At 62.4% G+C, this 19,618-nt stretch overlaps 1 protein-coding gene across 8 annotated transcripts; it reads right to left on the reverse strand.

The window, feature by feature from the left end:
* Positions 1–89: 89 nt before the first annotated feature.
* PCNX3 (pecanex 3) lies at positions 90–19,400 on the reverse strand. Of its 8 annotated transcripts, none has more exons than XM_055415526.2 (35): positions 18,744–19,396; positions 18,212–18,399; positions 17,879–17,978; positions 17,716–17,755; positions 17,519–17,614; positions 16,182–17,297; positions 15,498–15,621; positions 15,231–15,409; positions 14,932–15,022; positions 14,388–14,523; positions 13,002–13,162; positions 12,094–12,247; positions 11,790–11,822; positions 11,405–11,576; positions 11,186–11,296; positions 10,726–10,817; positions 10,472–10,581; positions 10,176–10,281; positions 9,999–10,091; positions 9,697–9,847; positions 8,726–8,870; positions 8,224–8,401; positions 7,452–7,560; positions 7,167–7,296; positions 6,695–6,753; positions 6,386–6,601; positions 5,499–5,752; positions 3,161–3,391; positions 2,890–2,993; positions 2,445–2,592; positions 2,121–2,351; positions 1,767–2,041; positions 1,197–1,330; positions 814–1,112; positions 90–735 (listed from the first exon to the last, which is right to left on the reverse strand). In XM_055415526.2, the coding sequence occupies exons 1-35, from the start codon at positions 18,894–18,896 to the stop codon at positions 541–543; spliced, it is 6,114 nt and encodes a 2,037-aa protein (XP_055271501.1). In that variant the 5' UTR covers positions 18,897–19,396; the 3' UTR covers positions 90–540. The 8 variants fall into 8 exon arrangements, with proteins under 8 accessions (XP_055271501.1, XP_055271500.1, XP_055271503.1 ...); XM_055415525.2 differs by having other exon boundaries at positions 15,231–15,406; positions 16,167–17,297; XM_055415528.2 differs by having other exon boundaries at positions 13,002–13,123; positions 16,167–17,297; positions 18,744–19,395.
* Between the last annotated feature and the right edge of the window lie 218 nt (positions 19,401–19,618).

The raw sequence follows: 19,618 nt of genomic DNA on the forward strand, positions 1-19,618 counted from the left end.
TCATCCCTCTCTCTGTGCTCACCTACCCTGCCTCGACCATCTCCTCCACCCTCCACCCAAACACCCCCATAGAAGGAGAAACTGCCAACCAAAATCAAAAATAGTGTTATTAATTCTGGTGTCTCCGAAGCACGAAAAAAACAAAGAAAAAAAGAAAAAGAAACCCCCCCTTGCCCACATTTCAGCCCCAAGTCCAAGGCCAAAGGGCCACCCCAGCAGGCGGTGCAGGCCGAGGGGCCAAGTCAGTCCTGGCCATGGGCTTGAAGTGGGACCAGCCCATGGGTTTGGCTCTTAGGGCCCGACTGGGATGCTGCCTGCCTCAGTTTGGGGAGCCCAGGCCCTGGATTAGGGATGAGAAATCAGGGGTCAAGGTCAGAGGTCTGGGCTATTCAGTTCCAGTGCTCTGGCTAAAGCAGCCAGAGGTCAGGGTTCACATGTGGAAGCCAAAGCCCCTCGGTTCGGTGGTCCAGCAGAAAGGGCCAGAGGCCGGGGGTCCAAGTTCCCAAATATAGGGCTGAGGCCCAGAGGGCGCCAGGCCACTCAGTACTGATGCTCCAGCAGGGGCTGAGCTGCCGGGCTCTCTCGCTCCTCAGCAGGGGCAGGCCAGTCGCCCAGGGCCCCGGGGGGTGTGCCACTCTCAGGAGCAATGCTGTCCAAGCAAGGAATGTCCTGCACTGCTCTGGGGGGTGAGGCTTCAGTGCTGATGTCCGGGCTGAGGCTGAGGTCTAGGGGCGCCTGAGGGAAGGGAGACAGGTTGGTGGTGGGAGAGCAGACCTGAGCTGCCCAGATCTGACCCCGCTGGAAGAACCTTACCTGAGATTTGGGGGTGCTTCCTTTAGGGCTCCCTGAGGCTGGCTCCCCCTCGGATCCCCCTAGTCCCTTCCGACCCCCCAGGCTCCACTTCCCACTGGGACCCTCAGAACTTAGGAGACCAGGGCCAGGGGGCCTTGAGGGCCTGGGACCCTCAGGGGGGGCCGGTGAAGCGGGGGATGGTGCAGGGAGCCGAGGGGGTGGCCACTGCAGCAGCGGAGGGGGGCGCCCGTCACCAGAGCCGCTCAGGGAGGGCCTCGGGCCCCAGGCAGGGCCTGGTGGGAGGGGCTGGTCCCCAGAGCCTGTGGGAGACAGATAAGAGGGCAGACTGCAGTCCCTGGGCTGCCCTGCCCACTCACAGGCTCAACCCGGCCTTGCCTGCTCACCTGCTGTGTTCTCAGGTGGGGGCTGTGCCAAGGGGGGGTTATTGCTGAGGGAGGTCAAGCCACCGCCTCCACCACAGTCCGAGTCATCCACGTTCCCGCCGCTATTGCAGCCGGCACCACAGCCCTTATGAAGCCTGGGCATGGGAAAACAGAGACGAGGTTGGTGGGGGGAGGAGGGTGCAATGCCCTCACAAGCACAAGTCCCCAGCCCAAGACAGACCACCTAACATCTCAGATCCCAGTCCTATTTCTAAAAGATTCCGCCATCTACTTTACAGTTGTTTTTTTTTTCAAGGTTACATTGTGAGGCATGTGGGATCTTAGTTCCCTGACCAGGGATCGAACCCATGCCCCTTGCGGTGGAAACGTGGTCTTACCCACTGGACCATCAGGGAAACCCCTATAGATTTTTTAAAGGTGGCATTATCTTCAGGCTAAAGGGCACCTTCAGCTCTGGCTGAGAGGGCGGGGTGTGCAGTTGGGTCAGCTTGGGGTTCACTCCTGGCTCCGGCGCTTCCTCAGTCAGACCCGGGAGGGCACCACTTCCTCTCTGTGAACCTCTGAGCTCACCTCTCCCAGCTGCGCAGAAGCCAGCGGGCGATGGCGCCCAGGCTGACGGGGCCGCCCCACAGCGCCCGCAGCTGAGGGTGGCTGCCGGCCAGTGAAGTGGTAAGGGGAGACACGTAGATGGGGTAGCCCAGCGGCTGGTCACAGGAGGAGTTGATCATGTTGCGGAGCGCCTGCTTGGCGTTCTGGATGCTGCCGCGCTCGGGGTTGCGGTTGCGCAGGAACACCAACTCCTGCTGCTGCCCGGCCCAGAGGCCGCGCACGCACTCGCGGTTCACCTGCGGGGGCCACACATGTGGGAGGGGGTCAGGAGGCCACAGCAGAAGGGGGCCGGGTGGGATGAGCAGCAGACCCCACCTTGATGACGCGGAAGCTGAGGTGGCGCCGGTTGAGCATGATGATCTTGTACTCATCCGAGGCATCGTCCAGGACGTGGCGCAGCGCCAGCAGCGAGGGTGTGTTGCTGAGGATGGCGCTGCGCCAGGCTGGGTCACCCTCGTGTGAGATGACCAGCCGCTCCTCATTGGCTGCGATGGCATCATACAGTGCGGCCGGCTCCTCGTACTCGTCTGGGGACGTGAAGTGGTCCTGCAGGGAGGACAGGAGGACCGAGGTGGGCTGCCCCTGCCCTGGGTGCGGGTTCACTGCCTGCCCGCCCTGCCTGGGCACACCTCTGCCTACCTGGTGAAGCTTGAGGGCCATGCGAACGCCAGGCGCCACCACGCGGTGAAGCAGGTCCATGTCGGCAAAGACCCACTCGTCCCGCGGGGAAGTGATCCGGAAGTCCCCCTTAAACAGGGCATGCAGGCCGTAGAGGAAGGGCTCCAGGCTGGAGAAGAGGAGGGAGTGAATGCACCGGGCGCGCTGGGGCTCCTCAGCGCTGACTCTGTGTGCAGGGGTCAGAGGGGAGCCCGCTCTTCACGCTGGGCCTGAGTTTCCCCATCTTGCCAAGGAGGTCAGTCCCTGCCCGTGTCCCTCACAGGGCGATGGTAAGGAGCAGGCGAGGTCCCATGGGGAGAGGAGCCACACTGAAGGACGGACTGATGTGGTCCTGGGGGCTGCAGCCAGAGGCCCAGAGCTTGTCAGGAGGTGGAGGGGAGGGCCACAGGCTGGGCTGGGCACTCACCTGGCAGACATGCTGTGCGAGGCAGTCCCCAGGGCCCGGCGGCCCAGCACACACAGGCCAAAACACAGCGTGACCAGCGGCGAGTTCCAATCCTGGTCCACAGGCTGCGCCACAAAGACCCCCGTCCCCAGAGCCCAGCTCAGACCTGGCTCAGGTGACTTGGGGCAGGGGCTGGGACCCAGGCCAAGGGAGGCTGAGGGCGAGAAGAACCCGCACGGGGAGGGAGGAAGCCGAGGGGGAGAGGGCAGCCCCAGGGTGGTGGTGGCCGGACCTGGCCGCGCCGGGAGGCACAGTACTGGATCCACTCCAGGTGCACGGCGCAGAAGGAGGGCAGCGAGAGGCCGGAGAGGCGGAGGTCGTAGTCCTCATCCACGCTCAGAGAGAAGGTGGGGTCGGAGTCAGCGTAGCCAGGCGCCCGCACGGGACGCAGGGCAGTCGCGATGCCTTCGTGGTTCAGCCAGGCCTCCAGCTTTGGAGAGCGGCTCACATAGTAGATGATGCTCTGCGAGGAGTGGGCAGGGGTCAGGGGCTGGGGGCGTGCCCTCACCCTGGCCACTAGGGGAGACAGCGTCAGGGTACAGAGGCTTCTCCCCGTGAGTTCCCTGGTGGTCCCGTGGTTAGGACTCTGCGCTTTCACCGCAGAGGTCCTGGATTCGATCTCTGGCTGGGGAACTAAGATCCCTCAAGTTATGTGGCCTGACCAAAAAAAAGAGAAGCTTCTGCCTTAGACTGCACTGAAGTCAGCTTCCCAGGACACCCGTCCCCTCTCCCATCTCAGCTCCCTGAAGCCACACAGGCCTGTCTGCGCCTTCTCTCAGTCAGGGAAGAGGAAGGGGGAAGCCGACAGGAAGCAGCCCTCCTTACGGAGCATCCACCAGAGGGTGCTGCCTGTGGCAGGTGCTTAGGTCACGGGTCTCTCAAGATACCATAAGTGTGAGGGCCACAGGATTTCTCCACAAAAAAGAGGCGCGGCATCTGTACCCAGGCCGGGGGCTCCTGGATCCCTTAAGAGAATCTGCTGGGGACTTCAGTGGTTAAGAATCTACCTTGTGGTGCCAGGGACGTGAGTTCCATCTCTGGTTGGGGAACTAAGATCCACACGCCGCAGGGCAACTAAGCCCACGGGCCACAACTACTGAGCCCAGGTACAACCAGAGAGGCTGCGTGCCGCAATGAGGATCCCTCGAGCCGCAAAGACCTGACTTGGCCGAGGAAATAATAAAATACGTATTTAAAAAAGAGAGATTCTGCTGTTTTCTAAGCAGGGGCGTGGGCGAATGGAGAAGAGCCTTTGGACAGTATGCAGCTGGTACAGACACGATGGATGGGCGGTCTGAGGCTGACAGTTGGCAGCCAGTCAGGTTATGGGATCTTGTGTGCTGCCCTGGATGAAGCCAATGTGGGGTGGCCTTCTGCCTGGGGGAGGGGTGGGGAGCTGCAGAGGCTGGTACAGCTGGCCGTGAACAGGGGGCATCTCGGCAGCAGGGAGTCCAGCAGCATGGCAGGACGCAGGGGGCCGAGAACCGGGGCAAAACGGCCACAGTATAAGCTCTGCCCCAGGAGTGAGTGAGGGCATGGGAAAAACACCTGAGAAAGCTGTTTCTCTGACAGGTGACACAGAGGGGCCGTCCACTGGCAGCAAGGGTCAGCTGGGGGACACAGGGCCGCCCAAGAGAGAACCTCGGGTGAGCAGGCTCCGTGGACTCCAACAAGCCGCCTGTCCCTTCTGGGCCCACGACACACTGCAGGACAGATGCTAAGAGAGCATGAGGGGACCTGACTGTGGCCCCTAGTCAGCCCACTCCTGTAGTGCCCTCCTTATTCCTGCCACCTCACAGAACTGCAAGAATCCCTGCTTCTCAAAGTGCTGAACGAAGGCAAAGAAAGCGACATCACAGGCATCCCAGAACCCAGTCCCGGACTCCCTTGGGACCCCACACTGTGCCTCCCCAAACCCCTGCCCCACAACAGGCCTTGAGCCCCTCAGGCCTGGCTTGGAGGGCTCAGGTTGAGACAGGGAGGCCCAGCCCGGGGTTAAGCCTAGCTCAGGCACTTCCTCCTGATGCTGGGGCCTCAGGCAAGGCACTTTCCACATCTAAGGCAGCAGCATGTCTCCTGCAAGGTGCGGTGGGCTTCAACCAGCTCAGGAGAGGTACCTGGCAGAGCCTAGCCCTTAGTACGCACCGCTGCTTGGCAGCTGCTCCTAAAACTGCGTTAAGGCCACCACAGCTAGCGTTACTGTCTCTCTGCGCTGGTGGGGCAGGGCTGGTGGTCTGGAAGGTGGTCCTCAGCAATGCCCCTCCCAGGACCAAAGCGCAGACCAAAGGGTCTGTATACATGCTGCCCACTGGCCCCCAGTACTTGCCGCACCACGGAAGCCTCCTGGAGGTGGCGACAGAAGGCCCCCACCCCAGGCCCCCCAAGGGCAGTCACGGGGCCTTGGAGACCGCTGTCCAGTGGTGACGCTTTGGAAGATGCTCCCACTCTCTGAAGCCCTGGCTTCCCTTGGGCAGAGCAGGTTCCCGGAGACTCAGCAGGTGGCTTTCAGGAAGCTCCTGGCCAGCGAGCCCTGAGCATGGAGCCCCGGCCACCCGGCCTCACCCTCCTACCCTGACGTAGTAGGTGACGAGGATCTTGCGGAGGTCGAACACCTGCAGCATGGACGCCGCGTTGTTGTCGCTGATGCTGTAGCCCTCCAGCACGTACTTGCTGGCTGTCACCTCCCAGGCCAGCCAGCGCTGCCCGAAAGCCGCATTGAAGGACAGGACCCGCGGCAGGTGGCCTGGCTCGCAGCAGCAGCAGCCCTCGTCCTCCTCCACGCCCTCGGTGATGGCCTCCACCTCCCGCTGCTGGCAGTATGTACCTGCGGGGGGGGGGCCAGTCAGGGACACGGGCACATCCCCGCCTGCCTCCTCCTGAGAATGCCCCGGCCTCTCCCCTGGAGGCGACATGAATCACCATTACTTAGTGAACGGATGAACAAATGAGCCCCTTTCTCCTAACTCCCAGTGGCCATGGTGGGGTGGGACTGGGGTGGCGGTGACAGGACGGACAGGGTCAGGTCCCTCACTTATAGACGCAAAGACTGAAGCTCAGGCTTGTGCTGCTCTGAGCTGTGCTTTGAGCCTCTCTGCACTCAGGGGCCTCTTCTGAAGCTGGACCTGCCAGGTACATCCTTCCTGAGGGCCAGGAGCTGGCTCACTCCCCAGAGCTTATGCGTGGGCCCCAACCTGGGCCAGGTGCGAGTCCACAGAGCAGGCCAGCAGGAGCCCCAGGCCGGAGCTTCCACCAGAGCAGCCTGTTAGCTTCAGACTTGCCACAGTCAGGGCAGGGACAGGGCTGGGCCAAAGATAGCCTGCCGCCTCAACACTCAGACTAGGAATCCCAGGCCATGGGGCCCATGGCGGAGAGTGCCTTGCTCAAAGGCCCCAGCAAGGTAGAGCAGGGTTAGGGTCTGGCCCTCACACACTGACAAAGGCGGGGACCTGCGGCTCACCCCGGAACTCGAGGCCACGCAGCTGGAAGGTGACGAGGCCGTTGCCAACCTCGATGAGGTGGACCAGGGCGTTGAGGTAGTCGGAGGCCAAGACGAAGCAGTCGCCGGGGCCGTAGTTGCCCCAGCGGCCCAGCACCAGGTCCCCACACAGTGTGTGCTGCAGCGAGCGGGTCAAGTGCTCGTAGAAGATCGAGTTGAGGTTGTTGTCGTCAGCGCCTGGGACCCAGGATGGATGGACAGGCGGACACAAGTGAGCAAGGCTCCCTCCCCAGGGCGGCCCCACCCCAAAGCCCTGGGGTGGGTACACACCGGGGTTCCGGTCCAGCTGAGTGACCAGGCGGGTGTTGGAATGATCCACGCGTTTAGTGCTGTTCAGAGACAGGGCGACACACAGGTGGCCAAGAGGGCAAGGCTGCCCCAGGCTCAGGTGACAGTTCCCGCCACCCTCCACCATGCCCCTCTGGGCTTGCACTCCCATGCTCTGAGGCAGACGCCACGAGAGCTCCATGACAGGGGAAGGTTAAGGTTCACGGATGTGAGGGTACTCCCCCAGGGGCACCATACAGCCAGGAAGCAAAGGGTGTGAGCCCTAGGCCTTGGCCTGGCTTAAGCTGTGTCCCTGTGGATCAGCCACCTCAGTGAAGCCCACAGTGCTGTTCCCCAGAGCCCAGCCTCCAATCTCCATCTGATCTCCTGGCAACCTGCCCCGTTTAGCCACCCGCTCCCCGCCAGCCCCCCTCAGGGTCCCATAGGGCACCTGTCTCTGTCCCAGGAGACTCACTTATAGTCACGTTCCCAGAACTTGAGGGGCCGTGCGTAGGACATGATGAAGACGGCGCTGCCCAGCAGCGGGTTGAGAGGCGTGGAAAAGAGTGCCGAGAGCAGAGCCTGAACGAACAGCATGGCCGAGTCTGGGAGCGAGTCAAGGAGGTGGCGGGCATGCAGGACCCTCCCCGGCCTCCCTCACGACCCCTCCACCCCTGCCAACCTGCCTGGAGCCCCCCCAATCTGGGCAACGGCCCTCCCTGCACACCCCCACCCGGGCCACAAGCGGCAGGCTGGGTACGTGGCACGGCGAACGGCTGGGCAAAAGCGTGGAAAGCTGAGCCCCAGGTGATCTGCCAGGGCGCGATGTAGGTCAGCACGAAACGCAGCTTGTACAGCAGGTCCCACAGCTGCAGGGGTGGAGAGGGGAGAAGGTGAGAGATACATGGACTGCTCACAGAGAAGGAGGCCCACCAAGTGCCCACTCAGACCCCTGGGACTTCCGACACCATTAGCAACTCCAGACAAAGCACCCAAGGGGACATTAGCTATTTAATTCATATAATCATCCTGGGAGCCTCCTATCACTGTCCCACTTTCCAGATGGGAAAACTGAGGTTCCAGTAAGGTAGAACAGGTACATGATTTGCTCAGACTATGCCATTCTTGGTGATGCAACTGTGATACCAAAAGATAAGAGACAGTCACAGGCCCTGCCCTCAGAGGGGGACACAGTCTTGATCTCCACCATCCTGGGCCAGGCCAGAAACCAGACCAGAATGATCACGGGAGTGAGATCAAAGCTCAGGCCTGTGCCAGGGTCCCCCGTGGGCACCACTGCAGGCCTCCAGTATAGAGCCGGGGAACAGGCCTTTGTTCAAGTCCCAGCTGACCACCAGGTCTCCAGGAAACCTGAGGCAAATCACTTATGCTCTCTAAACCTCAGCCTGCTCACTGCCCTGTGAGGAGCTGCTGCCAAGGCCCCCAGGGGGGATACCACGGACTGGGGTATGTCTCCCGCACCGAGGCAGGAGAGGCCTGCCCCCAGGGCTGCGGTGCGGCCCCCAGCTCACCTTGCTACAGAGCAGGGACATGAGGAAGTAGTCGAGCAGGAAGCCCTGGGAGAGGCGTGGGTAGTCGAAGTGAAAGAGCAAGACGGTGAAGGACAAGGTCAGGTACTGCTGGGGCGGGCAGCAGAAAGCCGAGCGCAGCAGCTTCAGCCCAGCCACGGTCATGAGCAGCGCCCGGCAGCTATGGGCAAGAGGCAGGCTTTAGGGGCCGGGAGGTGGGGGTGGGCGCCCACCCCCTCCAGGCCATGGCCTGGGCTCTGCTGGGCAGGGCCCAGCTCTTTTGGGCCAGTGACCTTCATCTCTGTTCCCTGAAGAGGTCACTAACCCCCCCCAACCTCAGGCATACTGGAGGGACATGTGTGCTCCTGGGGAGGCAGGTGCTTCACTGGAAAGGGTGTCAGGAGCTGGGGGCCTACTTAAGCTTGCTGGCCAAGGGGACTCAGTTTCTCCCTGGGTTACTCGGGCAGGTAGGTGGTGGGATGACCAGGAGGCCGGCGGTCCTCACTAGAGGCAGAACTTGTCCGGGTGGCTGACGACCGTGTGAGCGTCCACCGTGAGGGCGTTGAGCACCACGGCCGGGTAGATCAGATACTTCTCCACGCACTGCAGGCCGGCGTACAGCTTCTCAAACCACATCACCTGGGCAGCACCTGCAACCACGGGCAGGAGGGTGGGACTGCCGTCGAGCTTGGGGCCCTCCACACTTCCTCCTGCTGCAGGGGAGGACGGGCGTGCTCTCCGAGGGAAGCTGGAGAGCCCAAGATGTGGGGGTGTGCAGTTCTGTGCTCCTAGAATTTCTGAGCAGCTGCGGGGTGTTGATCTTCAGCAAATCAAATGAGGGCAATGAGGCCCAGGCAGGGTGTGTTGGGGGCTCAGGGCAAGTGCTCTGCCTATTTGGCCGTCTGAAATAAAGGATGATGACAACACCCCTGGTGTCCACTGGAGTCAGGACAGGTTAGGTGAGGCCCAAGTGCACAGTGACCCTCAGTCACAGGGACCTTCGGACCAGGCCCCTGTCACTGGCTCAAGGTGACCGCAGCCACATGGCGATGCTGGCCCAGTAAACAAGATCCTTCACTGTCTAAGAAAAACAAGCACGCAGACCTTCGCACCACAAATCCAGGCATGCAAAACAAGCTCCAGGGAGTCTGTGCTGCTCAATTCCGTGTGCACTGCACTGGTCTAATTAATCACAAACCAGTCTGGATTTCTCAACAGCACCTCCTGGAGTTCTACTTCTACCTCCTCAGGGTCCACAAGGCGGGCAGGGAAAAGGCAGAGCAGGCAGAGCGAGAGTGAGGCAGGGGCTGAGGGGGGCACAGGAGAGGGTACAGAGGGCAGTGAAGGGGCCACAGGGCCCATGCCAGCAGGGACGGGGCGGTGTGGACAGACGCTGCCCCCGCTGGCACCCTGAGCTGAGAGGTCCGAGCTCATATAAGGCAGGTGGAGGGCCCCAGCCCAGCGGGAGGCACTCACCTCGCACTTCGTACTGGCTGTACTCCAGCGGCTTCAGCACGGGCTGAGACAGGCAGAACCAGGGCAGCTGTTTGCGGAGCTGTGGCAGCAGGTAATGTGTGAAGAAGCCCACGGCCCCCGCCAGCGCGTACAACACAAAACCCAGCACGGACTGCAAGAAGGAGGGGAGGCTCAGCCACGGGGCCGCCTGGCGCAGGTCAACCAGAGCCCGAGAAGGACGTGAGGCCATGGCCCCCCAGCCCTCGGGGCATTTGGGCTCTGGCAAAGACCTGGGCGAGAGGACTGGCCTGTGCCCCACGAACCTTCAGGGCAATGAAGACGGTGCTGGCGCTGATGGCAAACGTGAGCACGGCGATCACCACACACATCACCAGGTCGGAGTGCAGGACCTCGCGCTGCAGGGTCGGGAAACACCAGCGTGGGTGCCGTTGCCACCAGGGGCTGAACACATCCTTCCCCCCAAGACTCTGGGCGCTTACCACTGACTGGCGCATCTTTTCTGGCAGTGGGTCTGGGGGTTCGGCGCGGGCAGTCTCCAAGCTCCGCTCCTCCAGCTCGGGGAAGAGCTTGCTCCGGACCAGAGACCTGGGGTGTCAGGCCGTGAGAAGAGTCAGGGGCCTGGGTCTGGGAGGCTGCCCCTCCTCCCACAGGTCCTGGGGTCAGGTGGTGACAGGCACATGTGCAGACCCTGCCCCCCAACCCCTGCCATGCACAGACACACACAGAGACACACAGACACACGTGCACACGCAGACAGGTCCACGCAGGCACCCACCAGAGCACAGTGGGGTCACTGCTCTGCCGGCTCAGGTGGTAGGACAGTGCCACCAGGAGGCCACAGAAGACGGAGAAGAGGACAGGGACGTGCTGCTCTGGCCAAGGACTCTGGGGAGGGAACTCGTGCTGGTCAGGGGGTGAGGGTGCCCTCCCCACCCTGGGGGAGAAGCCACTGCGGAACGTAATTCACAGCCCCATCCCAACAACCCCCAGGCTCTGGACACCTCCCAGCCCCCCACAGGTCATCCCTACCTTGATAGCCCCAAGGCAGAAGCCATAGAGCAGGGCGGCGGCCAACAGGCTGCGGGAGAGGCTAAAGACGGCGGTCAGGGGGCTGGTGGCGGCTGCAAGGCGAGCGACAGCAAGTAAGGCCCAGATCCCGCCCACCAGCTCCCGCGGCACTGCCCCCGCGGCCCCTCAGCTTCCAGGGGCTAACCTCCCCTGGACTCGAGGCCCGAGCCCACTGTTCTCTGCTTCCCCAGCCCAGAAAGGCCTGCAGGGCTTTTGGCACTCTCGGGTTTAAACCACTTGCCTGGGGAGGAGACTGGAGGGGAGGTGGAGAGAAGGGAAGAGATGGGCTCTTAGAATCTGCCACGTAGACTCGAGAAGCCTCAGCGAAGTGCTAGACCCATAATCGTATAGCCTCACAGCCTCACAGACCCATAGCCCTGCACGGCCTCCTCACCCCCAAACCCCGCCCTGGGCGCCATACCTGTGCCCCCAAAGCCATGCATGTCTATCTGCTCCAGCAGGTACATGAGGCAGGTGTTCACCTGCGGCAAGAGGCCCAGGAGGAAGACGAACGGGAAGCACAAGGTGAACACTGGCGGGGGGAGCAGAGGCCCGGTCAGTCTGCCGGCTGGCCCCCCGGCCCACCCTTAGGGCCTCGCTCCCCCCACCCCACCCCAACCTCAACCCTACCCGCCCTTACCAGTGGCCACGTCACGGGCACAAAAGAAGAAGGAGGCGGAGAACAGCGTGAGGCCGTAGAGAGAGACGGGCGGGAAGGGCTGCGCAGAGCCCAGGGTGTCCAGCAGCCAGATGAGCAGACAGCAGATGCAGAAGTAGACAGGACGGCTGTACGCAATCACCCAGTTGTGGCCCTGGGGAGGGGGCCTGTGAGGAGCTGCGCCTCCCTCACTGAATGCCCTACTCGCAAACGCATGCTCATGTGCCCCAGGCCTGGCCCTGGGTCTAAGAGAGTTTGGCAGGGTGCAGGCAGAAGGATCAGGGGTCTGGGGGCAACGGGGAATGGTGAGGGTCTCAGCCCCGCCCAGGCCTGGGCCTCGCAGGGAGACACGCTCCACTGTACTCACGTGCATGGGAGAAGCGGCATCTGGCTGCACACTCTGGAAGAGACAAGAGCTACACTGGTGACGAGAGCCTCACCCATGGGAGGGTCAGAGACCTGGGACCTGTTTGATGCCACTTCTGGGGCATTATGAGGGACCAGGGCAGGACTCCCCCTTCAACTATCCTGAACCTCAGTTCCTTCCTTTGTTGGATGGGGCATGGTGGTGGTTAACAGGGGACCTGAAGCATCTTATCTGCATTCTAGCTCGACCCCCTCAAGAGGGGTTGTGGGAGGAGGAGGAGGAGACCCCAGAGGCCAGGCCTGACCTTCAGCAGGGAATACTGGCAGGAGGCGATGACCAGGCAGAACTGGAAGACCCAGATGTCCGTGAAGAAGCCCTTGAGCAGCAGCAGGTAGCCCAGGAAGGCGACGAGACTGCTCAGGCCGACACCGAGGATGTTCTCCAGCAGCCCGCGCGTCCTGGAGAGACCGCCGGGTCAGAGCACGCCTACCTCCTCCCGTACTGGCGGGGCAAGGGATTAGGGGATGGGGGTGGGGGACAGGACCCAGCCACAAAGACCCACATCCAGGCTGGAGCCCACGCCAGCCGTCATCCTGAGTATCTGGAGCTATAACCTTGGGCAGGGCCAGGCTGCACCTGCTCCAGGAAGCTAGCCCACTGCTACCCTGCACCAAACCCCAAGCACTGTCCCCTCTAGACCCAGAGGCCTCAGGGGCCATCACTCTGGGATCTGGCCGATCCGCCTCCCGCTCCCGCAAAGCACCGCTCACAGTGCTGGGAGAAATCCAGAGCGCAGGAAGCCACCCAGACAACAAATGTCACCTGACCTCTCTGCCTTTCTGGGCCTCAGTTGCCTCCCAGAATAAAAAGAAGAGCTGAGACAAATGATTTGCTGGCTTTATCAGCTATATACGATTCAACTTAATTGAATCTAACACAGAAGCAAAAAAAAAACAAACACTGCGTAGAAGCCATGTCTCCCTTCAGCAAAATTTTGAGAAAAGAATGACCAGAGCACCCCCTACTAGGCCAACCATTTGTCACTAGAAGAATCTAAAGAAATCCCACTGCAAATTCCAAGCCTCCATGCACCCTCAGTGACCCAGCAGTTAGGCTCTCTGTGGCCATGACGGCTTCCACACGTTCCAAGAGTCTGGAAGGCCTGGGGCCAGGAACGACAGAGGACTGGGGGCTAAGGGGTTGAGTGCTCACCGGTCCAGCAGTGCCAGCAGGGCAAGCCGCTCGTAGCGCACAGAGGTCCAGCGGCCAGGAAGAAGCCAGTACTTATAACTGTGCTGGGCCCGGGGCGGCGCCTCCTCCATCAGCGTCTGCTCCTGGGATTCGTGCAGGGAGTCCTGGTCCAGTAGGTCAAACTGCGGTCCCCACGGCCGCGGACATCAGCCCCACCCCCCACCACCGTGGTCCACGCCACCCCCTGGCACACACTGGCCATCAGCTCTGACCCACTTCCGTCCATGCCACCCCCTGGTGCACACGAGCTGGTCTACACAAAGTCCCTACCATCTAGTGGCCCCGCAGCCTGCCCTGACCCTCCACCCCAGGGCCTGCTCCTTTCTCCAGTTTCCCAGGATATGGCTCAGCGGCTGTGGGGGCTGCCAAGGGCCAGGGTTACCAGCTCCTGTGTCTGTCTTCCCACTTAGGAGGCATCTCCGGCCTCTTTCTGAGGTCGGTGAAATCCATCTTACTCTTTGGGAGCCAGTACAAATGTCACCCTTTGCCCAGATGTGGCCATCAGGGTCACTCTGACCACTCTACCCTGGAGCACACAGAGGGCTGTCCTGAGAGCAGGCCTGGATGCCAATGCCACTGCTGTGAGGCCCTGGGCTGCCTACTTAACCTCTCTGGGCTTGTGGGTCTTTAAGTCAACAAGTGTTTATGGGACACACCCATGAGCCTGTCCTGTGTGAGGCTCCAGGGACACAGGGAGAGCCACCGCAGCACAGCCCCTGCCTCTGGAGGAGCTCTCGCCCGTATGAGGCCTGCACTGCCCTCCCACGGGATGGGCCAGGAGGACAAGCACATCAGGAAGGGGCGTGCATGGCTTCTGGGTGCTGCCCTTGGTCTCTCTGCGGCCCTGGCTACGTCGGCACTACTCTTACGACTGTTCTTTAAGCTCTGAATCTGCATTTTACACAATCTTAATATTTCTGTCGTTTGCTGACCGACAACATGAGTTGTGGTCCACACCAGGACACTCTCAAGAACAAGAAGAGGTGCTCTTACTAACCCTGCTGAAACAGTCAAGCTCGACCAGCATGCCTCAGGTGACCCACCGCCACTGTCCGGTGATCTCAGTTGACCCCTTTGCAGGTGCCACTGCACCGTCCCCACTAACTGTGGGCCCCTCCAGGGTAAAAAAAGCTATTCCGGACACGTTTACGGAGTAAATAAATAAGCAACTTGAGTCATTCACGTCCTGTGCACCCTGTGCTGGCCATCAAAGGTCAGGACAGCCACCTGAGGGCCCCTGGAGCCCTCACTCAGAACGACCTGGCCCTCCTGGGGCCTGCACAAACACTTGGTGGTCTGCATCCCCCACCCCCTCCTGCAGGTCCTTCCCCAATGCTGGCTTCTCACCTCCGGGATCTCCAGGGGCACTCGGCGCACCTGCATGCCCTGCAGGACCACGGGCCGCGGCTGCAGCAGGTTCAGGCCACCGGTGGCCTCTGGGACGTCAGCTGAGTGGAAGCTGGAGGAATGTGAGTGGCGGTCCCTGTGGGAACAGCAGAGGTGAGGATCGGGACCGTGGGCAAGCCCAGGAATGAACAGGGTTGAGGCCAAGGCCAGGCCACGACTGGGGGCCCGAGGGGGCTGCTTGAGTACCCAGAAGGTACACAGGGGTGTCAAGAGGAGACAGGTCACACAGGGCCTCCCTCCCAGACCCTGGGCCTCCAAGAAGGCCCTAGAGCCTTGTGCTTGAAAGTGCCATGGAGCCAGGGACCCAAGGGATCCCTGCAGGCTTGCCCCTCTCCCCTCCATGCCCCTCACTGCCGCCCACCCTCCTCTCCTCCTGGAGGTCTGAGCTACCCCTGCTCCTGCCTGAAGAAAGAAGGGAGAAAAACCCCCAGAAATGACAGCTCACCAGCCACAGGGCTGGGAGAGCCTGAGCTTGGAGACTCACCAGGCTCCGTTGGCTGCCTGCTCCCCCTGCTGCCCCACGGGGTTCTCATAGCCGCCTCCAGCCAGGCCAAAGGTGTAGGAACGCCGCACACCTGGAGTGCGGACAGGTGCGGGACACAAGGCGGCCTGTCAGGGACAGGAGCACCGAGGCCCAACCCACCTGAGGTAAACCCTGTGCTGGGTTCTCCAGAGGGCAGCCCAGCCCCGGGGCACCAAGGGTGCAATTTCAGGGACGATGACTCAGCTGAGGGGATAGAGGCTGGGCCAAAGGCTCGGCCACTGGACGCGGCTGGGGCTCACCACTCTCGTCATAGAAGTAGTGCACGGCGCCCTCGGAGGTGTCATCAAAGGTGCAGGCCTCATGCACATTGGCGCCGGCCCGGGTAAGCAGCAGCGAGGAGGCGAAGTGCAGGGCCGAGGGCAGCGTCAGAGCCCGGGAGTGGGAGGCCGCACGGCCCCGCTGAGCCTCCTGCAGGCTGCTGGGGAGGGGGCAGCCCACGGGCTGTCAGCAGCACTCAGAGCCAGCGGGCCCCCGCCCCTCACCCCGGGCAGCCAGCTGGTGCTCACCTGGGGGGCGAGCCCATGACCGAGGCTGGGGGGGTGGGGTTGCTGCCGGCGTTGTGCCGCCTCCGGATGGCCTGTGCCCGCCTCACGCTGCTCGAGCGGTCCCGCTTGCCAGTCTCCTCGGCAGCTGCCCAGAGAGAGGCCCCCTGAGTGTAAGTGACAAAGGAGTGGACAGAGCCTGGGGGCGGTGGCAGGGAGATGCAGGTGCTCCTGTGTGGAGCTAAAGGTCAGGCCTAGTCCAACCATATCCTGGCTCTGTGACCCTGCCAGGTCACCTAACCACTTGGGCCACAGTTTCCACATCTGGGAATAAGGACATGACTTGTTCTGCTCCACTGGTGGCCCACGAGGATGAGCATGGCTACAGAGAGACCTCGAAGAGAAGAGGATCAAGTGCTAACTTCAGGACTGGAGCCACATGCCTCAGCCTTTTCTCTGCTCAGCCCTGCTTATCTGAAGAACCAGCAGAACGACTGTCGCTAGATGGCCATGAGCATGTCCACCTGCTGCCGGAGGCTGAGCAGGCCCCCCTTCAGTTGCCCCTTGCCCCAACCCCCGGCCCCTCCCAGCCAGCACTCACCTCCCCCCACGGCACCTGCTGCCGGAGGCTGAGCAGGCCCCCCTTCAGTTGCCCCTTGCCCCAACCCCCGCCCCTCCCCAGCCAGCACTCACCTCCCCCCACCGCACCTTCCTCCTGCAGCTCCCCACGCCAGCCAGGCTGGTTGGCAGCAGGTCCCCTGCGGGCCTCGGCGGGCAGCACAGCGGTCTCACCGGCAGCCAGCTCCACCCCCGCCTGGGCCTCCAGCTCAGCCTTGGAGCCGGCCAGGGGACCCCGCAGGACATCTCCCCCTGCCCCGTCCATGCTAAGCACACGGGCGTGCGTTTTGGCGCTGGCAGTACTAGGCGTCCGCTGGGTCCCATAGGGCCGCTTGGGGGGCACAGCCATCCCCTCCTCAGCCCCGTGGGGGGCCCGTCGTTTCCGGGCTCCCCCGGCAGCCCCCCGAGAACTCTCAGGGGAATAGCATGAAGTGGAGGAGGAGCTGTCGGTGCTGTAGCGGCGCTGGGACCGGAGGCTGGAGGCCGGGCTCAGTTCACTGCCCTCGCTGGTGTCATCATCCTCGAAGAAGCCCCGGCCTTCCAACAGTGGCCGCCGAGGGGCCCGGCCGGCGGCAGGGGAGTGTCTCCGCACAGGCGGCCGCCGTTTGCTGGGCCGGAGCAGCGCCAAGTCCTTGGGCCGAACAACGAGGAGAGGCTCAGCTGGGCCCGGCGGTGTCCCTGCTCCTACGACAGTGTCGAAGGAGCGCAGCGTGTCATCCGAGGGGACTCCGGCATCTGGGGAGGCGGGCAGCTCTGCCTCCGAGGGGGGGTCTGTGTCGCTGCCCTCGGGGGCTTGCCCGCCAGGGGGGCTGTCCAGGTGGGTCGAATTGGTCTTCTCACTCTTGAAGCTGCTCAACGTCTCCCTGTCGGTGCCACTGAAGCAGGAATCTGAGGAACCAGCTTTCTGGGGTGTGGGGTCCCCTGAGCCCCGTCGGTCCAGGGGCTGGTAGCCGCCCACTCCCCGGCGCTGTTCCCGGCGACTGCTGGTCCTCACCAGGGCCCGCTCGGGCCGGGTCAGGGTCAGGAAGCTCTTGCTAAGCTCCTGGCTGAGGCTGCCCTTCAGGAGGGGGCTCATGGGAGTGTCAGCCACACTGCCACCACTCCATGGGGCTTCATCTCCAGCCAGGGGAGAACGTTCTGAGGAGTCCGTGCTGGGGAGAGATGGGTTCGGGGCAGCCCCTGGAGGTGTCTGGGGAAGGTCTCCAACTGTCAGAAGAGAAGAAAACACAGGACTAGAAAAAGGTGTTCTATAGCAGAAACTGATGGCTGAGAGGGTCCTATGGCCCCAAGTTCTGAGAGCCCAGTGGGGCGGGACACTGAGGTCCCATCTCAGAGGACTAAGAGAGCCCGGGAAGCAAAAGTTAGGGTGACTCAAAGACATAACAGCTAGTCTTCTCCCCAAGCCCTTGCCAATCATGCCCACTCACTTAGCTTCTCCTGTGAGCTTAGCTTCAGCATCTCTCGATCAGCCGAGGTCACGATCACGTTGTTGCTGCCCTGCTCCCGCACCAGCTCCTTGATGTCTACAAGCATAGTCCCAGATGCGTTAGCAGCCCCTCAGGGCATCGATGTGCCAGGCCCCTGTTCTGCACCGCCACCTCAGTTCTCAACAGCAGCCACCTACCTCTGAGGGGCCCAGAGTCCTCTATCCGGGGCAGCAATTCCTAAGCAGGTAAGAGAAAAGTCTGAAGGGGCCAAGAGGCAAAAAAGTAGGTGCAGGACATACCCACAAAGGGGACAGGCTCCCAGGAGAGGAGTAGGGGAGGCTGAGGGCCGGGACCACTCACCGAGACCTGGTTGAAGCCAAATACGGAATGCTGAGAGCTACAGCGTACGGGGGGCGTGGAACTCACTTTGCGAAATACGGTCATCTCCACTCCAGGGTCTCTAGCAGTGCACAGGAACATCAGCTTCGAGCTAACCTTCCCTTTTCACACAGCACCTCTCCCACCATCCCCATCACGCCTCCCTCCACGTCGATTCCACTGACAAACCGGCCAATCACAGAACATTCAACCACTCTTGGAGGCAATGTTCCCTAAGCCCCCTCTCCATCCTACAATGCCAAGGCCCAAGCACCAAGAACCCTCCATTTCCATCACAGGCCCTGCCTCGCCCACCTGGGCATATTGCTGTCCCCCTGGGCAGGCTCTTCCTCTGGCTCCCCCATGGTAGAGTTGCGCTTCTCCACAATCTCGCCCTGGTCGAACATAGCATGCAGCCGATAGTTCACAGTCTTGATGGCAGCGAAGATGACAGCCACCACAAGGCAGTACACACCAGCCACCATCAAGCTGGGGGGCAGGACCTGGAGGTGGCAGCAAGTCAGGTCCTTCTTCACAGAGCCCTGCTCCCACAAGGGGTGGACCTGCCACCACCATGAAGGCTAGGATTCACAAGTTCACAAGAAAACTCCCTTGCCCCTGCATACAACCAGTACGAAGACCCTGTCTTTTCTCTATTAACTGGACAGAGATTAAGTGAGGGGCTCAAGGTCACCCTGGCCAGAAAATTCTGGCCTCTCCTCCACACACCGTGAACTCTGCACTGAGTCCCCTTCCCACAGCCCGGAGTCCCTGTCAGTTTGCACCCCTCGGTGACATCTGCCCTCCCTTTCCCCGGCGGGAGTTACAGGTGGCGGCAGCGTCTCACCATGTACAGCAAGAAAGGGAAGGTGAGCAGGAAGATCCAGACATAGAGATGGAAGCAGTTGGAGAAGGTGCTCTGGTGAGGGTCGAAGAACCAACCGCCGGTGAGCGAGGCCCACACCCCCTGGCGTAGGATCTGCAATACCTGCGACCCCATGGCCCCGCCGCTGCTGCGCGCGCCCTCCTCCCGGGACCCTCATGGGGGCGGCCCTTGGCCCATGCCCCGCCTGGCGCCCGAGGGCCCCGGGGCCCGGCCTCGCGCTCACGCCATGGTCTCCCCCAACGGGGGAGAGAGATCGGAGGGGCAAGGGTGCGAGCAGGGGGCGGGGCCGGCCCGGAAGTCAGCGGTGTGAGACCCAGGCGCGGGGGTGGAGCCGCATCAGAGGCGGGGTCCTGGCCCCTACCCCCGCCCCAGAGCTGCTCCCGAGGGCCGGGCCGGCAGGCAGGCGCGGGGTACTGGCCGGGCACACGTCGGCGGCATCCAGAGGTGGGCGTGGGGTGGGTGCTCCGGGGGTGCAGCGACGGCTCCCTCGGTTCCGGCCCGGGGAAAGCCCCGGGACCCTGAGGTCCACTTCCGGGGTCACAGGTCACTCGCTTTGGGCTCCGCGCTCGCCCCGCTTCTGCGGGAGCCGGCCCAAGGGGAAGGCCGGAAGAAGGAGCCGCGAGCCGCCAACCTGCAGTGGCGCATGCGCCCAACGAGCCAAGTTGGGACCCGGAAAAGGAAAACCTGGCGGCTTGAATGCGCAAGCGCAGGAAGGTGGTGGAGCGATAAGAAGCGGGAGTACCCTTCGGGCTTGCGCGGAGCCCGGGTCTACGGGAAGGGACAGGCTGAAAGGCAAAAGCCCTTCGGCGCATGCGCACACCTGAAAGTTTCCAGCC

Source organism: Moschus berezovskii, chromosome 25, assembly GCF_049115385.1.
Source record: "Moschus berezovskii isolate FMDL1 chromosome 25, NW_MosBer_1.0, whole genome shotgun sequence".
Classification (NCBI taxonomy): domain Eukaryota; kingdom Metazoa; phylum Chordata; class Mammalia; order Artiodactyla; family Moschidae; genus Moschus; species Moschus berezovskii.

What these genes read in the sequence shown, in the direction of transcription:
- PCNX3 (XM_088832202.1), bottom strand. Translation starts at nt 18,896, where the DNA reads ATGGGGTCGCAGGTATTGCAGATCCTACGCCAGGGGGTGTGGGCCTCG. An exon ending in TCTGCCTTGGGGCTATCAAG is followed by an intron (nt 10,582 to 10,725) that starts GTAGGGATGACC and finishes TTCCCTCCCCAG; the next exon opens with AGTCCTTGGCCAGAGCAGCA. An exon ending in AGTGACCCCACTGTGCTCTG is followed by an intron (nt 10,282 to 10,471) that starts GTGGGTGCCTGC and finishes CTGACACCCCAG; the next exon opens with GTCTCTGGTCCGGAGCAAGC.